The following is a 13,485-nucleotide window of genomic DNA, read 5'->3' on the forward strand; positions in this document are numbered from 1 at the left end:
AAACAGAATGGTGGATCAATGGAACCGAACAGAGGACCCAGAAATAAACCTGATGGACTTATGGACACCTGATCTTTGACAAAGATGCCAAAACCATACAATGGAAAAAAGACAGCATCTTCAACAAATGGTGCTGGTCCAACTGGATGTCTACATGTAGAAAAATGAAAATAGATCTATACTTATAACCCTGCACAAAACTGAAGTCCAAGTGGATCAAAGACCTCAACATAAAACCAGACACATTAAATCGGCTAGAAAAAAAAGTGGGGAATACCCTAGAACTCATTGGTACAGGAGAAAACTTCCTGAACAGAACACCAACAGCACAGGCTCTAAGAGCAACAATCAATAAATGGGACCTCATGAAACTGAAAAGCTTCTGTAAAGCAAAGGACACCATCATCAAAACAAAGCGACTGCCTACAGATTGGGAAAGAATATTCACCAACCCTTTATCTGACAGAGGACTCATATCCAGTATATATAAAGAACTAAAGAAGCTGAAAAGCAGCAAACCAAGTAATCCTCTTAAAAAATGGGGAACAGAGCTAAACAGAGAATTCTCAATAGAGCAATATTGAATGGTAGAGAAGCACTTAAAGAAATGCTCAACCTCATTAGCCATTAGGGAAATGCAAACCAAAACAACCCTGCGATTTCACCTTACACCCATCAGAATGGCCAAGATCAAAAACTCAAGTGACAACACATGCTGGAGAGGTTGTGGAGAAAGGGGAACCCTCCTCCACTGCTGGTGGGAATGTAAATTTGTACAACCACTTTGGAAATCAGTCTGGCACTTTCTCAGACAACTAAGAATAGAGCTTCCTCAAGATCCAGCCATACCACTCCTAGGCATATACCCAAAAGAGGCTCAAGTACACAAAAAGGACAATTGCTTAACCATGTTTGTAGCAGCTTTATTTGTAAGAGTCAGAAGCTGGAAACAACCCAGATGCCCCTCAACTGAAGAATGGATGCAGAAATTGTGGTACATCTATACAATGGAATATTACTCAGCAATAAAAAACAAGGAAATCATGAAATTTGCAGGTAAATGGTGGGACCTGGAAAGGATTATCCTGAGTGAGTTGTCCCAGAAGCAAAAAGACACACACGGTATATACTCACTCATATAGACATACAACATAGGACAAACCCACTAAAATCTATGCATCTAAAGAAACCAAGCAAGAGAGAGGAACCTAACTAAAATGTTCAATCCCCATCCTGAAAGGCAAAGAGGGTGGACATCAGAAGAAGAAGAAAACAGGAAACAAACTAGGAACCTACCACAGAGGGCCTCTGAAAGCCTCTGCGCTGCAGACTATCAAAGCAGATGCTAAGCCCAATGGCCAACTGTCGGGCAGAGTGAATGGAATTTTATGTAAGAAGTGGGAAATAGTAAGAGCTGGAGAGGACAGGGTCTCCACAAGGAGAGCAACAAAACAAGAAAATTTGAACACAGGGAACTTCCCAGAGACTCATACTCCAACCAAGGACTATTCATGGTGATAACCTAGAACCCCTGCACAGATGTAGCTCATGGCAGGTCAGTGTCCAAGTGGGTTACCTAGTAATGGGAAGAGGGACTGCCTCTGACATAATCTGCCTGCTCTTTGATAACCTCCCCCTGAGGGCAGAGCAGCCCTACCAGGCCACAGAAGAGGACAATGCAGCCACTTTTGATGAGAACTGATAGACTAAGATCAGAAAGGAGAGGAGAACCTCCCCTATCAGTGGACTTGGGGAGTGGCATGCATGCAGAAAGGGAAGGGAGGGTGGGATTGGGAGGGGAGGAGGGAGGGGCTTATGGGGGGATACAAAATGAATAAAGTGTAATTAATAAAAAATAAAAAAGAAAAAAAGAAAAAAACAATTCCAGGCTCATACTATGCTTGATATCAGTAAAATGGTTATATTAATAACAGACATTTTTTGTTTGTAGTTTTCTTTCAGTCCTTTTCAAAGTTCAGGTTTTAAAAAGAGAAGATCATTAATTTCAGCAAATTCTTCTGCACACAAACACATACCTGTCTTATTGGAAACCTCATTCTCTGGGCACCAGACACAATCAAAGCAGCAGTCGGCTGTCTGATTCTGATGAAATTTCCTGAATCCAGGAGGGCACGTCACACTGCATGTAGAGGTGGGGACCTGAGGCAGTTAAAACAAGCATTGATGACAGACATGGGTTACACACACTTGTGGGAAGCTGCTTCTGGCATGGCTATTTCAGCTTGACTCTAGCTCAGCTGTTTTAGAAGTCATTGCCATTTTCCTTACTAACCAAGCTTACAGTTGTTATTTTTCTGCCAGCTAGGACTTTCCCATATAGATGACAGGCTGTTGCCGTGGGAAACTTTAGGAGTCTGGTACATGGGATTCTGCTTTCTGGCCTTGGCAGAGATGAGTTTTGCTAAAGTTCCAGGACTGACCTTGGTGGTCCATGGGAGAGGGGTGTTCTGTTCCTGAGAACTAGATAGCAAGTTTCATACAAGCCTGGGAGCCAGATAGTAATTTTTGTATAGTCTTGAGTGAATTCTTGGACACCTTGCCATGGGAAGCAATTACTGACACTGTGAGGAGATTCTTTTGTGATTCTTTTCTATTTAAGTATGCACCTTGCCTTCATAAAATGAGACTTGATGTGAAACCTGTCTTGTCTCCATTCTTCAAGTCTCTTGTCCAACCCCATTCTCAGCCCTCTTTTAGGGTCTCCTTTGTTTGACTGACCTGCTGGCTGGGTCAAGTGGTGCCCGAACAGGGACCTGAGCACGAGGGACTCAGTGAAGAACACTGATAGAAAAGCCAGCCAGGAATAGACAAGAAAAGCTACACCTGTATGGGAGCCTGCCTCACAGGTAATCTGGTAAGTAATCAACGATTATGGGACAAGAAAGGAGTAAGTATGAGACCTTTGTAAAAGGATTAAAACACACTTTAAAGACTCAGGGAGTAAAGGTTAAGATGAAAAAATTAATCTCACAAGCTAAAGAGTTACTTGGGGAAATTAGAGCAGCCAAATAGGCAGAAAAAGTACTTCTAAAGGTTCATGTGGGAGTTCAAGGCGATTTATGCAATTTCAAAGCAGAAAATTATTTAGGAGATGAGCTAGATACAGAGTCAGAGGAAGAAACTGCCAAGTCTCATAATTCAGACTGGCCTCCTGTGCCCTCCCCCACATGGGTGCCCGTGGCACAGGATCACTGCAGGAAGATATTACTGTTCTCTGAGAGAAAATCCAATTAGAAAGAAAACAGGTTCAATTTTTTTTTAAATTTAAAAGTTAAATAATAATAATAATAATAATAATAATAATAATGACAATTTTAATGTAACACAAAAAGGGTATTCACTCAGAGTGGACTTCCTTTTGTGCAGCACTTGGGTTTTGAGAATGCTAATTCAGCCTGTAAAACAGCTATCAAACCCTATTTAGCTAAAGCAAACTTAACTGGTTATATAAAACTTTGTGGTGATATTGGGCCGCTCTTGACTATCATGCTTAAAATTACAGCTGAATCCAGTAAAAAGAGTTTTATCTGTGTGTTTAAATATATGGCTATTATATGTTTATTTTTGACTGATCTTAAATGGTTAACATATATCTAGGTTATAGATCAAAAGTAATTAAATATATTTTAACGTTATATTCAAAATGTTGTTTAGAATATATATGCATATATGTTTATAAGGTATATAAACACATATGTTTAAAAGGCAACCATATGATATGACTCTGCCATCTTTGCTATATGATATGGGTTGAAAATTATTATAAAACCTTAGTTAACATAAATTTTGTTTCCTTTTAGACTGAAAAGATAAGTCTCATTTTAAATTGGTATTGGTTTTAAAAATCGGATTGTTTGTTGTAAGACTCTTCACCAACCCTCTATCTGACAGAGGGCTAATATCCAGTATATATAAAGAACTAAAGAAGTTGAAAGTCAACAAATCAAGTAATCCAATTAAAAAATGGGGAACAGAACTGAACAGAGATTTCTCGATAGATCAAATGGCAGAGAAACACTTAAAGAAATGCTCAACGTCATTAGCCATCAGGGAAATGCAAATCAAAACGATCCTGAGATTTCACCTTACACCCATCAGAATGGCCAAGATCAAAACCTCAAGTGACAACACATGCTGGAGAGGTTGTGGAGAAAGGGGAACTCTCCTCCACTGCTAGTGGGAATGTAAACTGTTACAACCACTCTGGAAATCAATCTGGCGCTTTCTCAGACAACAAGGAATAGCGCTTCCTCAATATCCAGCTATAGCACTCCTAGGCATATATCCAAAAGAGGCTCAAGTACACAATAAGGATATTTGCTCAACCATGTTTGTAGCAGCTTTATTTGTAATAGCCAGAAGCTGGAAACAACCCAGATGTCCCTTAACTGAAGAATGGATGCAGAAATTGTGGTACATCTACACAATGGAATATTACTCAGCAATGAAAAACAAGGAAACCATGAAATTTGCAGGTAAATGGTGGGATCTGGAAAGGATCATCGTGAGTGAGCTATCCCAGAAGCAGAAAGATACACACGGTATATACTCACTCATATAGACATATAATATAGGATAAACCTACTAAAATATGTACACCTAAAAAAACTAATCAAGAGGGAGGACTCTGGCTAAAATGCTCAATCCCCACTCCGAAAGGCAAAGAGGATGGACACCAGAAGAAGAACAAAACAGGAAACAACCTAGGAACCTGCCACAGAGGGCCTCTGAAAGGCTCTGCCCTACAGCAGATGTTGAGACTTATGGCCAAACTTTGGACAGAATGCAGGGAATCTTATGAAAGAAGTAGAATATAATAGTTAGATCTGGAGAGGACAGGAGGTCCACAAGGAGAGCAAAAGAACCAAAAAATTTGAGCACAGGGGTCTTTCTTGAGACTGATACTCCAACCAAGTACCATGCGCGGAGATAACCTAGAACCCCTGCACAAATGTAGCCCATGGCATTTCAGTGTCCAAGTGGGTTCCATAGTAATGGGAACAGGGACTGCTTCTGACATGAAATGATTGGCCTGCTCTTTGATCACCTCCCCCCTGAGGGGGGAGCAGCCTTATCAGGCCACAGAGGAAGACAATGCAGCCACTCCTGATAGACCTATCTTCAGAAGGAAGAAAAAGTAACCCTCCTCTACCAGTGGACTCGGGGAGTGTGTGGAGAAGGAAGAGAAAGGGAAGGATTGGGAGGGGAGGAGGGAGGGAACTAGAGGAGGGATACAAAGTAAATAAAGTATAATTAACAATTTTAAAAATTGGATTGTTTGCACTGGTAAATTTTGAAGCTTGGTTTTGACTTTTAAAATTATAAATGTGCTTTATGCTTTCACTCCTAAAGAGGATGTTTTGTTTTAATATTACAAAAACAGGTTTTAAAAATATTTAAGTGTTTAAAAAGCAGGTACCGCAGTTGTTCTTGCTGTTGTCTCTGTTTATTGTTTTAATCTGCCGGCTGTCTGTTCTGGTTTCTGGTTTCGGTTTGCTCTCGAGGTCTGGGGAAACTTGGAGAGCTTCCAATCTGGTCAAGGGAATCTGGAGAATGCTCCAATTTCTGGAAAGGGGCCTATAAAGGCTCTACTCCTGTTGGAACCAAGAAAGAGGGTCCCTGGGACCCTATTCTATATGAAAAGAGGGCTGCTGGAGACCACTCTTCATCTGGAAGCTGTGGAGAGGACCATGGGAACTCTGCTTCTTCTGAAATCTATGTGTGTGTGTGGGCCATGAAGGGGTCCACTCCTTCTGGAATCTGTGGGAGTTGTGTCTGGTAGGGGCCGGTCAAGTCCTGGTATTTGGGTATTCTGGTTACTCTGACAGTGTCAGTGTCGGATTTCTGTTTCTTGTGTATGTTTATCTGTGGACTTGGACTGACAATATTTTAATATCTCACTGACAGTATTTTAAAATAATAATCCTTGGGCAGTCTAACAAAGAACTTAAAACACTTTCTCAACCCTTTGAGGGAGGTCAAAAGACCTTGGTATTTATTTTATTAATTTTACAAAGTAAAACCAAGCCATGCTGTTTGAGCCAATTAAAAAAAAAAACTGCAGTTATTACAATGTATCATGTAAAAAAAAACTATAAAATATGTTGTTCTTCATTTAAAAAGGCTAGAGATTCTTCAATGCAAAATGTTTGCTTATGCTCTTTTACAGGGGAAAAAGGACTGCAGTTCCATGCTAGCCCATGGTTATGCAGGGTTATATTCAGATCATTGTTAACCATTATATAAAATATATGCCTGGCTGCCAGTGCCTAAATAAATAAATTAATGCTGTTTCTTTCTGGCCTATAGATTTGAATTGGCCAGAATAGTCCATTTTTGCTGAGGGCTACAGGCTAATTTTAGTTTTCTGTTTTATGTTAAATAAAACTTTGTCCTTTAATTTTTTTTGCTGTTAAGTTTTAATACAATATGATAGGATTAATAAGATTTGCTAGCCCTTTTATGAATTATGTTTGATTAAAAGTTTTGCTTTGATTTTTAGATTAAAAAGAGCAGATTTAAAGATATGCTAAAGATTATAGTTGAGTACAAGATTTAGTGTTGTTTTTTTTTTAAGGTTAAATCTAAAATGGGTAACCATAAAGTTTGCCTATATAGATCTACTTAAAATTTGGTTCTAAAACATACATTTAAAAAATATGTCAAAATTAGAGATTATCACATCCTGTTTTATAGGATACAGTTTAGAGCAGATAATAAAGATAGACAAAGAATAACTAAAATATGCTGTCCCTCAGACTTGTCAGAGATCTGAGAAATATGGCATTTTAACATATGTAAGCTTATTATGACAGAGTCCAACCTGTTGAGGCACAAAGAAACAAATTAATTCAGTTTTTAAAGATATAACCTATAGTTTTTTCATTTAAAATAAAAGATATTCCAATTGTTGATGCTTTAATGGTATTTACTGATGGTTCATTATCTGGTGTTACTGCCAATGCTTATGATAAAAAAACAATATCTTTTCAAGTGTCTAGCACATCTTCGCAAATAACAGTTATCTGCAGTATTGGCTGTGTTTCAGAGTTTTAATAAGCAGTCTTTAAATATTTTTACAGGCAGTGCATATGTAGATCAGTCTTTGCCTAGATTAGAGACTGCAAGTCAAATTCAAATATCTCCTGCTGAAATTTTATTTTTACAAATTCAAAATTTGATACAATTTTTTCCTTTTTTATAAGACATTTGAGGGTTCATTCTTATTCGCTAGGACCCCTGTCTAAAAGAAATGCATTGGCAGATAAAGCCACCAAAGTTTTTTGTTCACAGTTAAAAAGAGCCTGGGATGCTCATAATATACATCATCTTAATAGTCTTGCCTTGAGACTTAAAATATGGGTTGATTAAGGAACAGGCCAGTAGTATAGTCAAGGCTTACAGTACTTGTCCTCAATTTCAGCCTGTTCCTCACTTAGGAGTCAATCCTAAAGGGTTGGTTCTAAATCAAATTTGGCAAATGGATGTTACACATACTCCTAAATTAAAATTTTTTAAATGTTCATGTTATTGTTGACACTTATAGTGGGTTTATATTTGCCACACTTCAAACTGGTAAAGTGGAAAAAATGTTATTGCTCATATGCTATCAGCAATTGCTATATTGGGAGTTACAACAAAACTTAAAACAAAAAATGGCCCTGGCTATGTTTGAAATATGTTTTCAAAATTTTTTCAACAACTTAATATTAAACATATTACAGGTATACCTTGTAATCCACAAGGACAAGGAATAGTGAAAAGGGCACATTTATCTATTAAAAATCTTTAAAAATAAAAAGGGGAGTGGTACCCCATCAAAGGTCTCCTAGAAATCTTATATCTCATAAACTTTTTATTTAAAATTTTTAAAATTTGGACAAGGATGTATGTTCAGCTGCAGAACATTTCTGGCATAAAGACAGTTTGCTACTGTCCTATGGAAAGATCCTTTGTACAACAAATGTCATGGTCCAGATCCTGTCCTGATATGGGGCAGAGGAGTAGTTTGCATCTATTCTAAAGAGATGGATGCAGTCAAATGGTTGCCCGAAACGATTAGTGAAGCATATAGATAATAATAATACTCATCAGTCCAGGGTAGAACCCTGAGAACATATTTTTTTTATATCTCTTTACAGAAATGATGGAAGAGAAACAACTGTTTCCATGGACTGTGATTTTTTGCCTCCAGCTGATACATATCCATGGTGGACTTAAACCCTTCAATCCTCAAACAGTACAGGAAATTATGGAAAAGATTTATGGTAAACCCTGTGAATGCAAAGGAGGAAAATTGGCAGGTATTTCTGCAGCTAAAATTTTTAACATCATGAATTGTTCCACTTATACAGCCTACCAATTCTTAGGCCATTCGGAAGATCCTCAATATGGTGCCACATGGAGATGTGTAGATAAGCCAAAAGTTATACCTAAGGTCAATGGTCATCTTGGGCCTTATCCTTATTCCAGTTTTTATCAGTCTATACATAGTTCATGTTATACCTCTGTGCAACCATGTATTGGACAGGGTTATGTGTTTTAGTTTCTCCCCTTCCTGATATTGATATTATTACAAGGGTTGAACCTGTGCCAGTATCCAGCTTTGATTATATAGCTGGTAGACAAAAAGGAGTAGTTCACATTATTCCTTTGTTAGCTAGTTTAGGTATAACTGCAGCAATGGCTACAGGGTCAGCAGGATTGGGTGTTTCTATTACTCAGTTTACCAAATTATCCAAACAATTGATTGATGATGTACAAACTTTATCCAGCACTATTCAGGATATACAAGATCAGGTAAATTCCTTAGCTGAAGTAGTTTTGAAGAATAAAAGAGGTTTAAATTTAATTACTGCAAAACAAGAAGGAATATGTTTAGCTTTTTTTTTAAAAACTTTTTTATTAATTACACTTTATTCATTTTGTATCCCCCCATAAGCCCCTCCTTCCTCCCCCAATCCCACCCTCCCTCCCCTTTCTGCATGCATGCCACTCCCTAAGTCCACTGATAGGGGAGGTTCTCCTCTCCTTTCTGATCTTAGTCTATCAGTTCTCATCAAAAGTGGCTGCATTGTCCTCTACCGTGGCCTGGTAAGGCTGCTCCCCCCTCAGGGGGAGGTGATCAAAGAGCAGGCCAATCAGATTATGTCAGAGGCAGTCCCTCTTCCCATTACTATGTAAACCACTTGGACACTGAACTGCCATGGGCTACATCTGTGCAGGAGTTCTAGGTTATCTCCATGAATAGTCCTTGGTTGGAGTATGAGTCTCTGGGAAGTTCCCTGTGTTCAAATTATCTTGTTCTGTTGCTCTGCTTGTGGAGTTCCCATCCCCTCCAGCTCTTACTATTTCCCACTTCTTACATAAAATTCCATTCACTGTTTAGCTTTACTGGAACGTTGCTGCTTCTATGCCAATAAATCTGGCATTGTCAGAGACAAGATAAAAAAGCTACAAGATGACCTAAAAAAGAAAAAAATAACTTTTCTACAATTAACTATGGAGTGGATTAAACGGGATTCTGACCTACCTCCTCCCACTTTGGGGACCTTTAGTTGGCTTATTAATTTTGCTATCACTAAGACCTTTTCTCTTTAATAAAATCATGACCTTTTTGAAGCAACAAATAGATGCCATTAAAATGCAGCCTATTCAGGTCCATTATCAGGACATGGCCAATAAAGAGATGTCGAGAGATACACCTTTATTGAGGTCATGCTGATATTGCATGCATTAACCTCTCTTGTTTTGAGGTGTTGGACTGGTTAGTAAATGACAGGTTAAGAGAGCCAAAAGGTTTCCATATGCAACCCTCTGACGTAAGACAGGTATCCAGCCTAAAAAGCTGCTGGACTTTCCAAAGATGGGTAAAGAGGGTTTGGAACACTAGGATCCTACCTAAAACAGGCACAATCCCCCCCCAAACCTCTCTCTTTAAAATCACTGCATTTTGTACTTTTAAAAAAATAAAAAAGGGAGACCTGGGGGGAGCTGCTTCTGGCATGGCTATTTTGGCTTGACTCCAGCTCAGCTGTTTTAGAAGTCATTGCCATTTTCCTTACTAACCAAGCTTACAGTTGTTATTTTTCTGCCAGCTAGGACTTTCCCATATAGATGACAGGCTGTTGCAGTGGGAAACTTTAAGAGTCTGGTACATGGGATTCTGTTTTCTGACCTTGGCAGTGATGAGTTTTGCTAAAGTTCCAGGACTGACCTTGGTGGTCCGTGGGAGAGGGGTGTTCTGCTCCTGAGAACTAGATAGCAAGTTTCATACAAGCCTGGGAGCCAGATAGTAATTTTTGTATAGCCTTGAGTGAATTCTCGGACACCTTGCCATAGGACGCAATTATTGACACTGTGAGGAGATTCTTCTGTGATTATTTTCTATTTAAGTGTATGCCTTGCCTTCATTAAATGAGACTTGATGTGAAACCTGTCTTGTCTCCATTATTCAAGTCTCTTGTCCCACCCATTCTCACCCCTTCTCAGCGTCTCCTTTGACTGACCAGCAGGAAGGGTCACACACTCTTTTTTATCCTGCACTATTTATCAAATTCATAATCTGAGCATTTCCTACAAACCTGCAATAAAATTGATGACCATACAAGATCTAGGACATTGTGTAACATTTTTATGTATAAATGTGTCATTGACAATATCAAATTTTGTTTATTCCTAAATTGACCCACAGAAATAAGTAAGTACTATAAATTGTTTTTGAGTGTTTATAGATCAAGAGCAATGTCAATAAGTTGTGTGGCAAGGAAAGCATGATGGAACAGTGAATGGAGAGGATAAAAATGAACAAATGATGTAGGAGACTCTCAAACTTAAAAAAATTAAACTTGCAATGAAAGTCTGGTATACAGAGAAATGTTTGTGAAGACAGTTGCATCATAATCTTTATTATGCTATGAAGATGTACACAGAGAATCACCACATTTCATGTTTTATACCTAGTTACAATTTGTAATATTTTTGAAAGTTTTAATTCTGTATATATGTTTCTCTGGTGTGGGGTTAATTGTAATGTGATTTTTAGGTGTCTATGAAAGCAAGAGGCAAATACTCTCATGACCTACACTTAAAGATTATTGTGAGTCATCACACAGGGATGCTATGAACTGATCTTGGATCCTTTGTAAGAGCAGAAACTTTTCTTTCCCAATAAGCCAAAGCTCTAATCTCACAATTTTTAATAATATACATATACTAAAATATGAAAGTTTGTGTACACACCGGTGTTGATCCCATAGCCAAATCTAAGTCTTCAGATATGTGTAGTTGTTGGCTCTGTGGCAAATAAGGGGAATAGCCTCCTATTTTCACCTTTAAACCAAAGCCTTGTGGAAAATTCCAGATGTTGAAAATGTCATACTCTGCACAGTGTTTTTTTCTCAGATTCATGTTCACCTGTTCTCCAACAGGGTTAGTAAATACAACATTCTCCAGCAAAGAAGCCACCTAAGTGAGATGCATCATTAGATAATTAACATATGCCCACCAATAAGGCCAAGAGACATTGTGAATATTGAATAATTTTCAATATATTCTAGAAAAGGCAACTATATTGACTGTATTCTAGCTAGAGTAAAACAAGGTATCTCATGGATAATTAAACTTAATTATACTTCATCCATGTTTCACGGTGGAAACTGTCTGAACATTTAACAAATATTGAATAACCTACTACAACAGTGGTGGATACTCATTACTTATATAAAAACCACTAAACAATAAGTAAGTGTAGATATTTTTGCTGAAATGTGTGTGTGTGTGTGTGTGTGTGTGTGTGCGTGTACCAAAAATAATTTTTAAAAAGAGAAGTCACAAAATTTACAGGGAGTAAGGTGTCTTTATGTTGTTGAAAGGAAGAGAAGGACTGGTAAACCAAGAAATGCATTATACATATAAAAACAAAATTAATTTAATAAAAGGATTTATTTAGTCCTTAGTATTTACTACATAATGAATTAACAATTCTTACATATAATTATCCATTACATTGAGCAAAATATGTTTTGTTTCTTGAAAAATATATTTGCTTCTAGTTGTCAAATGAGAATTTTATGATAAAATCTTTAGCTACTATTTCCAATATTAAACTCATTTGGTAAAATGTAAAGGAACATTCTCATAAAAATAAGATATTCATACAAAAATGCTGTCAGTCATTGATTTTTAGTGTTGTGCAGTCTATTTATCCATAAAAAAATCTTGTATTGAGAAGATTTTTGCTACAGAAATTCTTGTATTGAGGGAATAGTGTCTGAGAATTTTATAAGAGTGTTTGTGGTACCATTTAAAACTACCATAACTTAAGCATGGTGGAAAGTAATATCATTTACCTGCTGACAATCAAGGAATCTTCCTATGAGTTCTGCTATTTGCTGAGACTCTATTTGTTGAAGCATAATTTCATGGTAGGTATGAGCCACAGCATACACAGCATTGTATAAATTGTAACCTTCTTCACTTAGGACCATGTCAAATTCATGCTGTGATAACCATTCCAAAGAAGTATTGGATGAACAATGATTCATTGTGCTACAGTTGATGTTAACAACTGAACAATTAAAATAATTCCACTTCTTTCTCATCTGAGAAATGTCTATTGGATATTTGGAAGTGTTCATTGTTTGTATAAAATTTCTAAATTTGGAAATCACGCCATTGTGGTGTGAAAAAGTGACAGTCCCATGGAAGGTATCAAGGCTGAAATCTCTCTTACTTGTGGTGATATCCCATTGTGAGGTGGTGATCCAGATTCTTTCTACACCTAAATATACCCATCGTCTGAAGCTGGCTTCTAGGGTAGAGTTCATTTCACCATAAATGATAACAACCTTTGCTGATGATGTCATGATTTGTTTATCATATGCTACAGCCCTTGTCATGTATAACTGCATGTCATCTGGAATGACATTTGTAAAAGCTAGACAGAGTCCATTACTTTGCATCTCTTCTCTCAAGTCTGAGAGAAACTGAGTTCCCTGGTCATCATTGGAGCTGACCAGCCCTATCCAGGTCCAGGTAAAATAAAGCATCAGAGACATCATGGCATTGGGCAAACATGTATCCTTGTGTGCTATCTGGTAGATATAAGGAAACCGGACTTTGTCATTCAGGATAGGATGAAATCGTCCAAAGAAAACCTGAAGGTTGTGACACAGAGGAAGCAAAGTGAGAAAAATGATTAGCTAAAGTTTCATATGTATATATGAATTGTGTTACTCACCTTCCAGAATTCCTGCAAAAGACAATTAAGATTGCCTTGTAAGTTTCATGCATTATTCTTATGTTGTTCTATAATATGTCTTACAAGTCTGGACATTCAACAAATCATTTTCTGTGTATCTCCACTTCACCCATTTTTTTTGTAATACATAGAAATGTTAATGACATATAGATATCTGACTCCTTAATCCTCTAGAATATATGTTGATCAGCACACACCAATCC

At 37.6% G+C, this 13,485-nt stretch overlaps 1 protein-coding gene across 1 annotated transcript in view; it reads right to left on the minus strand.

Moving 5' to 3' along the window:
* LOC129684524 (vomeronasal type-2 receptor 116-like) overlaps positions 1–13,485 on the minus strand; it is a gene marked incomplete at its 5' end in the record, with an annotated part of 37,644 nt that overhangs the window by 5,043 nt on the left and 19,116 nt on the right. Inside the window, 3 exons of the mRNA XM_055617713.1 lie at positions 2,037–2,160; positions 11,263–11,487; positions 12,372–13,178. Of these exons, the coding sequence (XP_055473688.1) occupies positions 2,037–2,160; positions 11,263–11,487; positions 12,372–13,178 (1,156 nt within the window). The remainder of the gene's footprint in view (positions 1–2,036; positions 2,161–11,262; positions 11,488–12,371; positions 13,179–13,485) is intronic.

Source organism: Psammomys obesus, unplaced genomic scaffold (assembly GCF_907164565.1).
Source record: "Psammomys obesus unplaced genomic scaffold, mPsaObe1.curated_primary_1811, whole genome shotgun sequence".
Classification (NCBI taxonomy): domain Eukaryota; kingdom Metazoa; phylum Chordata; class Mammalia; order Rodentia; family Muridae; genus Psammomys; species Psammomys obesus.